This window comes from Somniosus microcephalus, chromosome 33 (assembly GCF_052327205.1).
Source record: "Somniosus microcephalus isolate GS21.2 chromosome 33, FLI_Smic_1.0, whole genome shotgun sequence".
In the NCBI taxonomy this organism is placed as follows: Eukaryota; Metazoa; Chordata; class Chondrichthyes; order Squaliformes; family Somniosidae; genus Somniosus; species Somniosus microcephalus.
In genome coordinates this window covers 2,952,124-2,969,865 of record NC_141019.1, presented here as the reverse complement: position 1 = coordinate 2,969,865, position 17,742 = coordinate 2,952,124, and the positions used below count along the sequence as shown (strand labels likewise).

At 47.0% G+C, this 17,742-nt stretch overlaps 1 protein-coding gene across 7 annotated transcripts in view; it reads right to left on the bottom strand.

Moving 5' to 3' along the window:
- LOC147096930 (rho guanine nucleotide exchange factor 25-like) overlaps nucleotides 1-17,742 on the bottom strand; it is a 550,157-nt gene that overhangs the window by 11,267 nt on the left and 521,148 nt on the right. For all 7 annotated transcript variants that reach the window (XM_085972586.1, XM_085972583.1, XM_085972585.1 and 4 more), the window contains 2 exons: nucleotides 17,382-17,573; nucleotides 234-414 (listed from right to left, as the gene is read on the bottom strand). In XM_085972586.1, coding sequence (XP_085828712.1) covers nucleotides 234-414; nucleotides 17,382-17,573 — 373 coding nt within the window. The remainder of the gene's footprint in view (nucleotides 1-233; nucleotides 415-17,381; nucleotides 17,574-17,742) is intronic.

Genomic DNA, 17,742 nt, shown 5'->3' with positions numbered 1-17,742 from the left:
GGTTTAACATCTCATCTAAAAGATGGCCATGGCGGAGTCGCCTTGTGATCTCTCCACGGTGGCAACAGAAATCGGGAAAGTGCCCACGTTTGGAGCTGTAGGTGAGAGCCCAGGTCCACAGCACAGACACACAAAAAACGCTGCACTCCTTGGAACTATTTCATTTCAACAAAGGATATTCGTGCCGAGATGCTTCTTTTGAATTAAGCAGCAACTGTTTGTATTTCACGCACCGTTCAAAAAGTTACGCTGCGTTTCCAGGATCTGGCTAACATTCGAAACCCAGGCCTGCCGGATTTCAGGATTGGTGGCTTGTAGGACGTATCGCACCACATTCCCGTCTGTCCCACGTGAGGTCAAGGCAAATTTACAAGGGTCGTTGTCCACAGACTCTTCAAGGCCTAGGCAGCTAACCTGAATTTAAAAAAGAGAGAGAAATATTCAATAAAGATCATTGCACAATTAGCACTTCTTTTAGTACGCTGCTCTTGACCCTCCAAGACCTGGGGCTCTCTAATTAATCCCACTCTCCATCTTTTTCCCTATAGCCCTGTATTGTCTCCCCTGTAAGTATTTCTCCAATTCCCTTTTGAAAGTTACTATTGAATCTGCTTCCTCCGCCCTTTCAGGCAGCGCATTCCAGATCACAACAACTCGCTGCGTAAAAAAATCCTCCTCATCTTCCCTCTGGTTCTTTCACCAATCACCTTAAATCTGTGGCCTTTGGTTACCGACCCTCCTACCACTCGAAACAGTTTCTCCTTATTTACTCTATCAAAACCCTTCATGATTTTGAACACCTCGATCAAATCTCCTCTTAACCTTCTCTGCTCTAAGGAGAACAACCCCAGCTTATCTAGTCTTTTTTAAAAATTCGTTCATGGGATGTGGGCGTCGCTGGCAAGGCCAGCATTTATTGCCCATCCCTAGTTGCCCTTGAGAAGGTGGTGGCGAGCCATCTCTCCACGTAACTGAAGTCCTTCATCCCTGGCAAATCTCCTCTGCACCCTCTCCAAGGCTTTGACATCTTTTCTAAATTGCGGTGCCCACAATTGGACACAATACTCCAGTGGAGGCCGAACCAGTGTTTTATACAGGTTTAGCATAACTTCCTTGCTTTTGTACTCTCTGCCTCTATTAATAAAGCCAAGGATCCCGTATGCTTTTTAACAGCCTTCTCAACTTGTCCTGCCACCTTCGATGATTTGTGTACACACCCCCCGAGGTCTCTCTGTTCCTGCACCCCCTTTAAAATGATACCATTTAGTTTCTATTGCCTCTCCTCATTCTTCCTCCCAAACCAGGAGAAGCCTTTTCAGACAGAGGGTTGTGAGGCTACCTGAGTTAGTGATTGAAGCAGAGACCAGGTCAACATTTAAGAAAAGGTTAGAGAGGAGGTTGAAGGAAAGGAAGATAAAGGGATATGGGAACAGGGCGGGCACATGGGATTCAGAGTAATTCTCACTTGAAGGAGAAACACCAACACGGATTGGTTGGGCCGCTGATTTATCTCTGGCGGCCGAACCGGTATAATTTGGATTAATCTACTCAGTTGATCTAACAAGGACCCCAATCCCCAAGGGCCCCTTTGAATCATGATAGGATAACCCGAGCTGTTCCCATAATTGTGCTATCTCCTGCCCTCCCCTACAAGTTGACGTACAATCTGCCTTTGGCACAGCTGGTCGTGGGTAGGTTTCCTAGTTTGCACTACCAGAGTTGAATCTCGCCAGCTCGCTGTGCTTTATGGGTAATGGCAGGTGGTGCGCCCTCGATTACCCTATTCGCATGGTCACTGGGCTGATAAGTGGCAGGTAACATTCACGCCACAGAAGTGCCAGGCAATGACTATCTCCAACAAGCGAGAGTCTAACCACCTCCTCTTGACATTCAACGGCATTACCATCGCCGAATCCCCCACCATCAACATCCTGGGGGTCGCCATTGACCAGAAACTTAACTGGACCAGCCACATAAATACTGTGGCAACAAGAGCAGGTCAGAGGCTAGGTATTCTGCGGCGAGTGTCTCACCTCCTGACTCCTCAAAGCCTTTCCACAAGGCACAAGTCAGGAGTGTGATGGAATACTCTCCACTTGCCTGGATGAGCGCAGCTCCAACAACACTCAAGAAGCTCGACACCATCCAGGACAAAGCAGCCTGCTTGATTGGCACCCCATCCACCACCTTAAACATTCACTCCCTCCACCACCGGCGTACCGTGGCTGCAGTGTGTACCAGCTACAAGATGCACTGCAGCAACTCGCCAAGGCTTCTTTGGTAGAACCTCCCAAACCCGCAACCTCTTCCACCTAGAAGGACAAGGGCAGCAGGTGCATGGGAACACCATCACCTCCAAGTTCACCTCCAAGTCACACAACATCCTGACTTAGAAGTATATCGCCGATCCTTCATTGTCGCTGGGTCAAAAGCCTGGAACTCCCTCCCTAACAGCACTGTGGGAGTACCTTCACCACACGGACTGCAGCGGTTCAAAAAGGCGGCTCACCACCACCTTCTCAAGGGCAACTAGGGATGGGCAATAAATGCTGCCATTGCCAGCGACGCCCACATCCCATAAGCGAATACAAAAAAAGATACCCCACTGCTAGCGCAATGTTGCAAAATCAGCCGTTGCATTTAGACTAGTTGGATGGCAATTGGCCTCCTCAGCGTGGCTATACTATGAAATTGGGTTTGAAATATATTGATATCTAAACTGCCCTTATCAGGAAGCGTCAGCTAGGGAGCTGTAAGCTTGGGTACACTACGTGAAGTAATCAGATTCCAGTTTAGAATAATGGAGCATTCAGGATTGCCAAGTGTAATTTTAACTTGTTTGGAGCAAGTTCAATTGAGCTTACTTGCAGCTGGTTCCATTGTTTTCAAATCCCGCCGTGGCCTCCTCGCCCCTCCCTATCTCTGTAATCTCCTCCAGCCCCACAACCCCCCCGAGATCTCTGCGCTCCTCTAATTCTGACCTCTTGAGCATCCCTGATTATAATCGCTCCACCATTGGCGGCCGTGCCTTCAGCTGCCTGGGCCCTAAGCTCTGGAATTCCCTCCCTAAACCTCTCCGCCTCTCTCTCCTCCTTTAAGATGCTCCTTAAAACCTACCTCTTCTGCCTTAATATCTCCTCATGTGGCTCGGTGTCAAATTTTATTTGATAACGCTCCTGTGAAGCGCCTTGGGACGTTTTACTACGTTAAAGGCGCTAGATATGAATACAAGTTGTTGTTGTAAAGATAAGTGAAATAAGGTTTCCACAACAATGGAACAAGATTTCAGATCCAGTTATCACTGGCATTTGAATCAGGACATCATAGTCGCAGCATGGAATTTTGTTTTACCATCATTGAGAAATCCATTGCAAGTCCCATAGTGCAGGACACCCCCAGGAGTTGGAGAGAAGATGAGGTAAATCAAGAGAGTATTAGTTAGGAGATGACAAACTTGGGGTTTAAAGTCTGTAGTGTGTAGGAGGAGGGGAAGATTGAGGGAGATGAGGAGTTCCACAGGTTTGAGGTCCTGGGAAAGGATGAGTTAGAACAGGAGACGGTGCGATGAGCCTCGACTTCAGCACAGTGGGGATACAGGGAGGGAGGACGCGTGTCGGATGGTGTATTGGGTGTATGGGGAACAAGAGAGAAAGTTTAGAGGAGCATAATGACCATAGAATCATTGACATCGAGAGAGACAAGAAAGATTGTGTGGGAGAGAATGAGGTTGAACAAATAATAAACAGAGGAGAAATAAGAGTTTAAAAATAAGCATTACCACATGTACCATGTTTCAATGCAAAATAATTTCAATCAGTGGTTTCAACTAATTTTTCTTAGCTACACAAATGCTAATTAAAATGATTTTCGCTCACACATTGTGTAACCTAGCAACGAAAGATTCAGCAATTAGTGATGCGCAGTTAAATGGGAACTGTAAAGTATTTATTATCCATTTTATTATATATTGTGGCACCATTATGAATACAAATGAATTTCTTCCTGCTACCGACTCCTGTTGCATGAAGCAACAGGCGAGGAAGGCAGCTCAGTGACTTGTTGCTAGGTCTGTCTCTCTCCATGCCACTCTGAAGCTAGTCACTAGGAGGTGTGGAAGAGCAGTGTAACTCTCTGAACCTTCTCCCTCTTGGCTTATTGCCAAGACCAGGGAGCGTCACATTCCGGGGAAGCTACCTGTATAGTGACACCCAACAGCCCACTCTCGAGCTGTCATTTTGGACATCCTCAGTTAAATCGGAGGCTTTTGATAAAAGTGAAAACGGAGACCACAGATAAAATGCAGTTACCCTGAGAGCATTTTTAAGTAAATCAATCACCAATCAACATCACTAAAACCAGATTACAGGAAACTCTCGTTTAAACGGCACCTAAATATCCGGAATTCTCTATTAACCGGCACAATTCATACTCCGAAAACAACACCTCAATAACCGGCAATGTGTCCGAGTCCGAGTCTCCCGCGGTGGCCGAGTTAGTCAGTGGGGGTAGTTCTCCAAACTGCCACTACTCGGCTTCTTGGCGCTGTCGGAAGTCAGAACACCTCAATAACAGAAGTCTGACTCTCCCACGCTGCCGGTAGTCTCGTCTGATCCGCCATTTTACAGGGGTACTGTGTGTCTCCCACGCTGCTGGTAGTCACTGCATTGCATTACCCTCAACTGGCAGTACTGTGTAGTGTATGTGCCTTTAAGTCAGAACTACTTTTACAGCTCCTGTATACTGTAGTACCGGCAGCTTTGCGCATGCCTCTGTCCCCCCCTGTCTTGAGACTACCCTCCTCCAGTAAAGACCTGTTTATTGTTAATGTACAGCATCTGTGTGATCATTTTATAACAGCATATTCTCTGAATCACGGATCCAACAGTGGCGACGAGTGTCGATTCGAATCTACCTGCTGTAATATCAGCAAATAGAGATGGTATTTGCCTGTTCGATTATGATGCCTTAACAGCATGTTTGCATGTATTGATTACTTATGCCTGACCAGCAGAGGTCATGTGAGAGACAAGCAGGAGTTTTAGTTTCAGTTTCGTTCTAGATGCATCACTAGCATGATGTCTCCTGTAAATGCTGTATAAAGAGTTGAACAGACTTTAGATTAAAAGACATTCTCTTTCATAAATGTCTCGTCATTGAACCCACAAAGAAATCAATACATGGTGTCAGAAGTGATTGAAAGAGATGAAGAGAAAAAATCTGAAGTTAAATCAGCTCTCCACAAATTAGCAAGCCAAAAGAGAACATCGTTGCTTACCATTGGAGAATAGCTAACGAAGTGAAAAAATGGAAGGTTTACACCCACCGGCGACGCTTCAGTTGACAGGTAATGTGGCTGAAAATTGGAGGAGATTCAAACAACGTGTGGGGTTGTATTTAGCGGCAATCGGAGCTGACGAGAAAAGTAATAAAAAGAAATCATCACTGTTCTTACATGTCGTGGGTGATGAAGCGCTGGAGGTGTATAATAATTTCACATTCGCTGCTGATGGAGACAAAATGAAGCTAGATAAAATAATGGAACAGTTTGAGGCCTACTGCATACCTAAACGTAACGTGACGTTTGAGAGGCACAGATTTTTCACATGTGTACAGAAAACGGGAGAGACTATTGATCAGTATGTGACTGAACTGAGAAACAGAAGCAAAACATGTGAATTTGGGGGACTGACAGACTCGCTGATAAAAGACAGACTGGTGTGTGGTATTCCAGATAATGGTCTAAGGGAAAGACTGCTAAGAGAGCAAGATCTAGACCTGGGAAAAGCCATAGCACTGTGTAGGGCTACAGAGACTGTGAAGTTGCAGGCAAAGGAGCTGTTCAGTGACAATAGCTGCAACGTGGATGCAGTGAGAATGAACGGACACAAACCGGTTAACAAAAAGAGCGCCAATGTGAAAAAAGAGGCGTGGCCAACGAACGAAAATGAAAGGGACAATCGAAAGTTATGTAGTCGATGCGGTACACAGCATCCACCAAGAAAGTGTCCAGCATATGGTAAAACATGCAATAGTTGCAACAAAAACAACCATTATGCCCGTTGCTGTAAGAACCAAGTGCAACAAAGCAAGGTCCATACAGTAGATGAAAGCGAGATAGAGGAGTTCTATGTAGATGTTGTGTCTGAAAACAAAAAAGAAGAAAGAGACTGGATGTTGACACTAAAAGTGAATGACATACACATTCCATTTAAATTGGATACTGGAGCACAAGTTAATGTGATATCAGAGACTGATTTTAAGAAAATTAGACCCAGACCAAAGATACATGGAATAAAAGTGAAAGTGACAGGATACTCAGGTACTGATATACCAGTGAAAGGAAGATGCATTGTCAAAGTAACACACAAGGACAGAGAGCACACGCTAGCATTAATCGTGGTGCCAAAGGATGTGCAAGCCATACTAGGTTTAAAAGCCTGTGAGAGACTGAACCTGGTAAAGAGAGTCCTCGTTGTGGAAAGCGAAGGAGAGACAGTCTATGATGAACTCATGAAAGAGTACAAAGACCTATTTAAGGGTCTAGGCTGCATTCCAGGAGAACACACGATCAGAGTAGATAAAAGTATGACACCGGTCATACATCTATGCAGAAAAGTTCCGTTTGCTCTTCAAAAGCAACTGAGTGGGTGAGTTCCCTCGTCGTAGTGGACAAAAAGAATGGAAAGCTCAGAATTTGCCTGGATCCAAGAGATCTAAACAGAGCAATAAAGAGAGAGCACTTCAAGCTTCCTACACGTGAGGAAATCATGTCACAGTTTGCAAATGCAAAGTATTTCAGCAAGTTAGATGCATCATCAGGATTTTGGCAGATGAAGCTGGACGAGGCAAGTTCAAGACTGTGCACGTTCAACAGTCCATTTGGCAGATACAGATTCCTAAGGTTACCATTTGGCATTGCCTCAGCTCCTGAAGTGTATCACAAAACAATTCATATGATCTATGAGCACCTGGAGGGAGTTGATACATCAATGGATGACATCATAGTATTGGGAACCACGAGAACTGAGCATGACGAGAGACTGAAAAAAGTGCTGGAAGCAACAAGGAAAACAAACCTGAAGCTGAATAGAGAGAAATGCCAGCTCGGGGTGACAGAACTGACATTCGTGGGAGATATCCTTAGCAGTGAGGGCATCAGACCAGATCCCAGAACGGTGTCTGCCATTGAGAATATGCCAAAGCCACAATGCAAAAAGGACGTGCAGAGGTTTAATGGAATGATCAACTACATGGGGAAATTCATATCCAACCTCTCAGAAAAGATGGCGCCACTGAGAAGACTAACTGAAAAGAACATAGAATGGGAATGGAATCATGAGCATGAGAAGTCATGGAGCGATCTAAAGAAACTGCTCACAGAGGAACCAGTTCTGAGGTTTTATGACCCAGCGAGACCCATCAAGATATCATCAGATGCATCACAGAGTGGGCTCGGTGCCGTTCTTCTGCAACAATATGAATACTGGCAAACCATTGCATATGCATCGCGCTCAATGACAGACGCGGAGACGCGATATGCTCAAATAGAAAAGGAGCTGCTCAGCATCACATACGCCTGTGAAAGATTTCACCAGTTTGTGGCAGGACAAGCAATCAGTGTGGAGACTGACCATAAGCCCTTGATTGCATTGTTCCAAAAGCCACTAAATAGCTGTCCGCTTAGAATAAAAAGAATGATGATCAGGCTGCAACGCTACACACTGAATGTTGCGTACACACCGGGTAAGCTGATGTATACAGCAGACACGTTGTCCAGAGCTGTTGGCCCAGGAGAGCCCGCAAACACAGTGAAAAGACTGATGTACAAGGCAAAAGACAGTGGAACTGACTTCTACCAAAGCATGCTTGTATACCGCACAACGCCGCTCGAATGTGGTATGTCACCAGCCCAACTCCTTATGGGACGTCGGCTAAGGTCAAACCTACCCATCCCGGAGGACCTCCTGAAAACAAAAGAGGGGGAGAAAGTGAGGAAGTTCAAAGAACAACAGAAAGAAAAGCAAAAGTACTACTATGACAGAGGAACACAAAACCTACCTGAACTCCACACTGGTGACCAAGTAAGGTTGAAAGACAAAACAAACACATGGACTCAGAAGGGAACTGTCCTGAGTGAAGTTCAACCAAATCATACACCATTCAGACAGATGAGGGTGCTGTTCTGCGAAGAAATCGTCGAGATCTTCTCATGGGACCAGCCACAGCAGGTCAAGAGACTGATACTGTTGAACAACCTGATCACACAGCTGAGAAACCATCATCTGAGGCAACAACTCAGATTCAAGGACAATCAATCAGAAAATCCTCAAGACACGTGAAGCCTCCTGAGAGACTCATTGAGCAAATTTAAGGACTATTGTTATAGAAGGAAGTAATGTTATCTTATTCTTTCTTCAAGTTCTAGTGTATTGACATATTTCATGTGAACACACAAAGCAAGGTTAAAAAACCTTGATCATGATAATGATAATGTAAGTTCATTAAGTGTTACAGTTAAAATGCAGATTAATACAAAGAAAACATGTTGTTAGTTAAAAGTAAAATACTTTTGTTTTAAGAAAAGGAGATGTAATGATATCAGCAAATAGAGATGGTATTTGCCTGTTCGATTATGATGCCTTAACAGCATGTTTGCATGTATTGATTACTTATGCCTGACCAGCAGAGGTCATGTGAGAGACAAGCAGGAGTTTTAGTTTCAGTTTCGTTCTAGATGCATCACTAGCATGATGTCTCCTGTAAATGCTGTATAAAGAGTTGAACAGACTTTAGATTAAAAGACATTGGCCTAGAAATTGGGTTTTGGCTTAGCCAGGGCTTTAGCGCCGGAAGTTAGTGCCGGCGCTAAGTCCCCCTGCGCGCGCCAAAAATTCAGTAGCGCCGCGCCCAAACGGCTGCCGGCGCTACTGAAGGGTCTTAGCGCCTGGAAAAGGGCGCTAACTGCCGTTTAGCGCCGCAATTCCGGCGCTGCGGCACCCGATGCGGTGCGGCAGGCTGGGGAAGTGCAGGCCTCCTCCTTCCGTTAAGGAGGAGCTGCCTGCACCCGGCCGCGGCCAGCGCAAATCTGTTTAAAAATGAGCCCGGCACCTCGGACAAGTGCCGGGCTTGCATCTGTTCCGGGGGGGGGGGGGGGGGGGGGGAGAAGTCCGGGGAGGGAGCTGCGGGCAGGCGGCCGGCGGGAAAGCGGCCGGCCGCCGCGGGGCCTTTAATGCGCCGGCGCAAACACATGTTGGACTCTGTTGCCAGAGTCTTAGTTACGGCTGCCACGGGCGAGGCGGCCGCAACTGAATTTCGGCGCTGGGGCCCGTCGGCATGGCAACCGGGACGCTGCGCACACCGATGACGTCATCGGTGCCGGCGCAGCGCTACCGGTGCAACGCCGCTTTAGGGCCCCAGGGAATTTTTCAACTGGCCATAACTCTGGCGCTAGTCTCTCTAGCGCCTCAAAAGCGGCGCTAAGGCTAGTGAATTTCTAGGCCATTCTCTTTCATAAATGTCTCGTCATTGAACCCAGAAAGAAATCAATACACCTGCAACATAAAAAAAAAAATAGTCGAGGCCAGGAACACGGGCGTCGACTACGAGCAACCGCCCAGCCGTCAGGCAGAGATTGAACTTCGCAGGGGAGGCTGTGGAGAGCCGGGCTTGGTTCCCAAGCCACGACGAGCAGCAAGAGACCGATGACAGGTCCAGCGCAGACCCTTCCTGAGCAGCGGCGGCTGGAGCTGACCGACGGCGGAGAGAAAGCCGAGCAGCGTCGACGGGGTAAGAAAAAGGGTGAAGGGCGCAGGGCGCAGCCGGGGGGGTTGAACACCGAGCGGCGTCGAGAAAAAGAAAACAAACCGGAGAGAGAGAGGGTAAAGAAACAGCCGGGTTCTAGACTGAGCGGCGTCGAAAAAAATAAAAAGAAGAACGCACAGAGCACAGCCAGGGCTCACGGGCTGAACAGGGTCCGCGGGGCAAAGAAAGGGGAGCGCGGGAGACGCCATTGAGCCACGGAGAAGAATGAAGAGCGCGGGAGACGCCATTTTTAGAAGCCGCAGCAGAGAAGGGCGGCGAGCACGGGAAGGAAGGAAAGCGCGGGAGACGCCATTTTGTGCCAGCGGAGAAGAAGGGGAAGCGCCATTTTTGACAGTTAAATCACACCCAGGGATGCCGAAGAGTGGCAGTATCTCTACGTTCGACAATGAAGTCGAAGATTGGGCGACATATGTGGAACGTATTGAGGTGTACTGCAGGGCGAATGAAGTGCCAGATGCTAATAAAGCACTGGTTCTGTTAAATTCCATGGGTGCTAATACTTATGGGTTACTGCGAAATCTAATAACCCCAGAGAAGCCGGTGAACAAGAATTTTGAAAGCATAGTAGAAATCCTACAGGACCACTTAAACCCCACACCGCTGCTGATAGCAGAACGATTTAAGTTCCATAAAAGGAACCAACACAAAGACAAAAGCAATGCTGAGTACCTAACGGAACTGCGCAAGCTATCGAAACACTGCCAGTTTGGAGCGGGACTAGCAGATACGTTAAGGGACAAGTTTGTGTGTGGGCTACAAAGTGAAGGAACCCAGAAACGGCTTCTATCAGAAAAGGATCTTACGCTGGACAAAGCTTTCAGTATGGCAGTATCACACGAAGCAGCTGCAAGGGGCGCTGCAGAGATACAACAGAGACCGCAAGAATATGGCACCAATGAAATGTCCTATGGGACAGGGAAGTGCTATCGCTGCGGCAGAACAACACATGACCAGAAGGATTGTTGGTTCAAGGACCAAGTGTGCAGACAGTGTGGGAAAGCAGGACACATAGCAAGAGTCTGCAGGTCTGGGAAGAAAACCAACAGTAAGAAATCTCCACAGGAGAAGTACAAAAAGGTACACCAGGTGATGGACAGTGGTTCAGACGAACAGAAAAGTGACACAGACTCCGGAAGCAAGGAGCTGGGTTTTCTGAAACTACATAAGGTAACCGAAATGGAGGATCACCAGACTATCTGGGTTACACTCAAGATAGACGGAGTCCAAGTGAAAATGGAATTGGACACAGGGTCAGCTCTAACAGTCATAAATCAAAGAGACTACAAGCGGCTATTTTCACACATACCCTTGAAAGCTACAGAGATTGTCTTGAAGACGTATACGGGGCAAAAAGTCTACCCCAAAGGAAAAATAAGGGTGAAAGTGACATATAAAGACCAGGAAATACCTAAAATGGATATATATGTATTGCCAGATGGAGGACCACCACTGCTAGGACGGGAATGGATCCGGAAGATACAATTAGATTAGCATTCCATACAGGCACTGAAGGTTGAGGCCAAAAAGGATGACGACGTCACACCTGGATGACTGTCAAAAATGCTAACCGACGCAAAAGAAGTGTTCCAGGAGGGACTAGGAACACTAAAAGGAATAACAGCAACGATTAAAATAGAGGAAAATGCAAGCCCAAAGTTTCTGAAGGCCAGACCAGTGCCTTATGCGATCAGACCAGCTGTTGAAGCAGAGCTGGAAGGGTTGGAACGTTCAGGAGTACTGTCCAAAGTGGACTGGAGTGAGTGGGCTACACCCATCGTTCCTGTAATGAAGAGGTCGTTGAGTAATACGCCTGGGGTACCAAAGAAGGTCCGCATCTGTGGGGATTTTAAGGTGACAGTGAACCCAGTCCTTCACACGGTACAATATCCGCTTCCACGAATTGAGGATATTTTCGCCTCGCTATCTGGAGGTAAACGCTTCACCAAAATTGATCTAGCCCAGGCGTACTTGCAAATGGAGGTAGAAGAAGCTTCGAAACAATACCTTACGATCAACACTCATAAAGGTCTCTACCAATACAACCGGCTGGTGTTTGGAGTAGCCTCGGCTCCGGCTATCTGGCAAAGGGCGATGGATCCCGTCCTGCAAGGGATTCCAGGGACCCAGTGTTATTTGGACGACATTTTGGTCACGGGCGAAAATTACGGTGATCACCTCGCCAACTTGGAGAAGGTGCTCACCAGATTAAAGGAGTATGGGCTGCGAGCTAATCGCCACAAGTGCGAGTTTTTCCAGAAACAGATCTCGTATTGTGGCCACGTCATCGATGAAGAGGGGTTACATAAGTCCCCTGACAAGATTGAGGCAGTAGTCAAGGCTCCAGCACCGGAAAATGTGTCACAACTGAGGTCGTTCCTCGGGCTGGTAAACTACTACCACAAGTTCTTACCAAATTTGTCTACGGTATTACACCCACTGAACACCCTACTGCAAACAGGGGTACCATGGAAGTGGGATGAAGAACGTAGACGAGCTTTCCAGAAGTGTAAAGAATTGATCACATCAAAAGAGGTGTTGGCCCATTTCAACCCAGCACTACCAATTCGTTTGGCATGTGATGCATCACCCTATGGTATTGGAGCGGTGCTGTCGCACAAATTCCCAGACGGGTTGGAGAGGCCAGTAGCCTTTGCGTCTCGGTCACTAACCTCAGCCGAGCGCAACTACGCCCAGATTGACAGGGAGGCCCTCAGCCTAGTATGGGGAGTAAAAAAATTCAACCACTATCTGCATGGGCAGAAGTTCACCTTGCTGACTGACCACCAACCACTTGTCTCCATCTTTAATCCTAAGAAGGGCGTTCAAGTGATGACTGCACAGCGGTTACAAAGATGGTCCCTGTTTCTAGGGTCGAATCAATATGAAATAGAATATAAAGGCACGAAACAGCATGGGAACGGTGATGGGCTATCGCGCCTGCCACTGCCTACTGTGGAGGAAGCACCAGCAGTGGACCCTATCGAGATATTTTATTCGTCAATAATTGAACGATTGCCAGTAACAAACGCGGATATAGAGGAGACCCGAAATGATCCGACGCTGTCGCGGGTATATGAATTGACGGTGAGGGGATGGCCAACACATGGCGACTCACTGTTGCCAGCATTCTCATCCAGAAGAGAACAGCTGTCAGTATGCCAGGGGACAGTGATGTGTGGATCCAGAGTGGTGATTCCACCCAAGTTAAGGGAGAGAGTGCTCAATGAGCTACATGAAGGTCATCTGGGGGGAGTGAAAATGAAAAGCCTTGCTGGGGCTTATGTGTGGTGGCCGGGAATCGATCAACAAATCGAAGACCTAACTAAGAGCTGCTTAGGATGCCAGAAGGTCCAAAATGCACCACCACATGCCCCTCTACACCCATGGGAGTGGCCCTCCTCTCCATGGCAACGGGTGCATATTGATTTCGCTGGTCCATTCATGGACTCAATGTTCTTAATAGCAGTGGATGCTCATTCAAAGTGGCCTGAGGTGATAGAAATGTCTTCAACCACTACAGAGAAAACGATTGCAGTCCTACGGACCATATTTGCCAGAAACGGTTTGCCAGAGCAGATTTGCTCTGATAATGGACCACAGTTTGTGTCCGACGAGTTCCAAAAATTTATGAGAAGGAATGGGGTAAGACATTACACATCCGCCCCGTATCATCCAGCCACAAATGGATTGGCTGAGAGGTTCGTACAAACCTTTAAGAAGGCGATAAAGGCCATGTGCGACGATGAAATTCCACTACAGCATAAGATGGACAATTTCTTATTAGCCTACCGAAACGCGACACATGCAGTTACCAACCAGACCCCGGCCATGATGTTCTTTAACCGAAGGTTGAGATCTCGCCTGGACTTGCTCAGACCAAATGTGCGAAGAAATGTTGAGGACAAACAATTCCAACACATCAATGAGAAGCCGACAAGGAGCTTCAATGTAGGGCAACCAGTCTTGGCCCGTGACTATCGAACAGAGAAATGGCAACCTGGAACGATATGTACAAGGCAGGGGCCATTAATGTACACAGTGGATGTCGGGGAGAACATTGTGAGATGCCACGTCGATCAGATCTTAGCGTCACAGGAACGCGTCAACCCCATGTCTCGAGTACCTGGGGATGAACCCGACATACTGGTAGCATCTACTTCAGACCCATTAGCAGTGGAACCCAATGAACTACCCGATGAAAAGGAGTCAGAATCGCCTCTGCACCAAGAACAAGAACCTCCGGAAAGGTGCTATCCCGAAAGGGTCAGGAAGCCGCCCCAAAGACTGAATCTATAAATGGACTTTTGATGTTTAATTTACATGTTGAAATGTTAATTGTTATTTGAATATTAGGGGTACTACTAATCTAAAAGGGGAGGAATTGTAGTGTATGTGCCTTTAAGTCAGAACTACTTTTACAGCTCCTGTATACTGTAGTACCGGCAGTGACTACACCGGTATATAAGCTTTGCGCATGCCTCTGTCCCCCCATGTCTTGAGACTACCCTCCTCCAGTAAAGACCTGTTTATTGTTAATGTACAGCATCCGTGTGATTATTTTATAACAGCATATTCTCTGAATCACGGATCCAACATACTGTACTTAATCAAGCATCTTCCACCATCCATTTAACACAGCATTCTGTAGGTGAGTACCCAATTACTGTATACTGCACATTTCTTGATTTTTTTTATTTTTCTTTGTTAAAAATAGCCTCGGTAGATAACCCTCTCCGTCATCCGGAATTTTTGATCAACCGGCAACACGCCGGTCCCGTCGGTGCCGGATACCAAAGAGTTTCCTGTATCTGGTCATTACCTCATTGCTGTTAGTGGGAGCTTGCTGTGCGCAAATTGGCTGCCCCGTTTCCTACATGACTACACTTCAAAACTACCTCATTGGCTGTAAAGTGCTTTGGGACATCCTGAGGTCGTGAAAGGCGCTATAGAAATGCAAGTCTTTCTTTAAATCATTTTCAAAGACATCACAGGATTGATCAGAGGGAGCCGTTTCAGTACGGAGAGCGTAGTAACTGCCAGCTCCCCCAAGCTCCACAGAACTATTTAGTAGTGTGTGTGAAGGGGTCTTGAGACTGCTCGCACTGCACAGCCCAGCTGATATTAACTTGTGAGATGCTGGCACCGTCTTACTATATGGGGGCAACTCACAGGGATTAGAAGACATTAAGAAGCCCATGTGCTCCTTGTGCTTTTTCTTTATCGAGAACACAGTTAGAAAGGAGAGCGGTCACAGGCAGCAGTGTAAGTAATGGCCCGTCATTTCCGATAGGAGGCTTCCTGCGTGTGGAGGCCTCCTATCGAGAAAGAATCTACACCCTTACCTGAGGGCTCCCGAGGTGCGGCCATTTCCGCTCCTGGGCCTCTCCGCAGTCGAAATGCGCAGGGTCCACGTATCCCAGGGGCGCAGGCGGTTCGCAAGCGTCCCTGGGATCACGTGGGCCAGGCCAGCCAATGGGAGAAGGGAATCCCCCTTCATACTTTTGAAAGACAGACCCGTCAAATATATGAATGGAGATCACCCCAAAAATACACTAAAACATTAAATACATTTTTGAAAAACCATCACGTTTCACGTTTTTAAAATGAGTTTAAAATATTTAATTTAATGTAATTTTAAGAAAAATTTAATTTTTTGAAAAAAACAGTTTTTTACGGGGCTAAAAATAAACTTACCTTTTTTAAAAGTATTTTAAAATTATAAATGTGTGAAAAAAATTTTTAATTTTTTTTTAAAACTCTTATGCTGGTAAAAGCAGGCCTTTACCAGGTGTAAGATTTTTAAGGGTTTTCTGCGGGCGGAGGTTCTCCAGAAAGCGGAACTCTCCCCCCGCAGAGGCCCTTCTCCAGGGCAGATTGGAAATGCCGGTTTTCAGCGCATGCGCTTGGCATGCCTGAAACCGGCACTTGCGAGGTTCCTACGGGTGCACACCCCTGGGCATCGTAAAATACGAGCCAATATTTCTTCGCCTCAGAATGAGAGATCCTGGGGCCTGAGCTCAGGGTTGCTTGTAACTTGAATCCACCCACCTCAGTTTGGTGATTCGGTGGAGTACAATGCTGAAGGATTGTGGGAGGGAAGAGGTGACATTGTCCAACTTTCCACCTGATGATAAGAAGGCTCTGACATGTCAATCTGGCCTGGGGTCGCCAACTCTGGTTGGATGTATTTCTGGAGGTTATATCACATGACCTCCCGCCTCCATCCGCCCCGCCCGGTCAAAGAGCCTTTTTTCCCCTCATCTCCAATACGGACATGCAGGAAAAGACCAGCTGGTCCATCAAGCCTGCCCCACCCCATGATGGCCGGGGCAGCAAGACCAAAGACTTCCCCCCCTCCCACCCGCCAGGGCCAAAAAGGGAAAAAATACTCTGGAAAATTGATTCTCCTGAGGCAATCAAGACCAGTCCAAATATTTTTATAACTAATAATTGAAAGTGTTCAAAAGAAAAAAAAACACAATTTTTTAACGCCCCTATGACCTTTCCCAGTTTTGCTCGCAATTCCTGGAGACACCAGGGCAATCCTGGCGGGTTGGCAACCCGTATCTAGCCCCAAACTGTCTCTCCTGTCTGGCTGGAGCAGAATAAAAGAACTTGCATTTAAATAGCATTTTATCAAGTCCTCAGGAGATTGCAAAGCATTTCGTACCCAATTAATTGCTTTTGAGGTGTAATCGTTGGTGTTATGTCACCAAGTCACACGCCATCCTGACTTAGAAATATATCACCAATTCTTCATCGTCGCTGGGCCAAAATCCTGGAACTCCCTCCCGAACAGCACTGTGGGAGTACCTTCACCACAGGGGCTGCAGCGGTTCAAGAAGGCGGCTCACCACCACCTTCAAATAAAGCTGTTGGACTATAACCTGGTGTTGTGTGACTTCTTACATTTGTCCACCCCAGTCCAACTCCGGCATCTCCACACCTTCTCAAGGGCAATTAGGAGTGGGCAATAAATGCTGGCCTTGCCAGCGACGCCCACATCTCAGGAACGAATTTAAAAAAATGCTACAGCCAATTTGCACACAGCAAGGTCCCACAAACAGAAATGGGAAAAATGACTAGTTAATCTGTTTTGACGGTGAGGATTGAGGAATGAATGTAGGCCAGGACCCCCTGCTGTTCTTCTACTAGCACTGTGGGATCTTTTACACCCAGCTAATCAGGCAGACAGGGCCTCGGTTTAACGTCTCATCCAAAAGAGGGCACCGCTGACAGTGCTGCACTCCCTCAATACTGCTCTGAAGTGGCAGCCTGGATTGCACGATTAAGTCCTCGAGTGAGACTCGAGCTCACCATCTCCTGACTCATGAGCAAGCAAGAGCGCTACCACTGAACCAAGTTGACACGTCTGCCTGAAAGATGAGGAAATGGAGGCCGGGCTTTTCTGCTTCTGCGCTCAGCGGCCTTCAATTTTATGGCCATTCGTGAACTCACGGAAAAACCACGAGCTGGCGAGTGCAGAGGTGGAAGAAGATGGCCAGAATTGTAGGTCGAACACAAAAACAAAAGGGAAAGCTGATCCACACAGTCATTACCTTAATACTGTTCTTGAAGAGATAACCTGGCAGTGAAAATCCCTTCTTCTTATCCAGTGGCTCACTGAAGATCACTATCTGTTCAAAGAGGAAAACTCGACGCTCTTTGCTGCGGGACAGAAAGCTAGCATCTTGTTCGATCACGTGAAAGGTGTCCTGTTGAAGGAGCTTTCCCTGAGCTGTGATTTTGCCCTGGAGGAGGAAGGAATGGAGTGCACGTCAGGTTGTGGTGAGACGTGGCAATTCAACATTAAGAGAAATGAGAGGAGGAGCGGGCGGAGGAATGAAAAACACAACAAACCCGAGCCTAACTTCCTGGGGGGTCATTTTGACTTTGGCCGACGGTGTAAAACAGTTGACA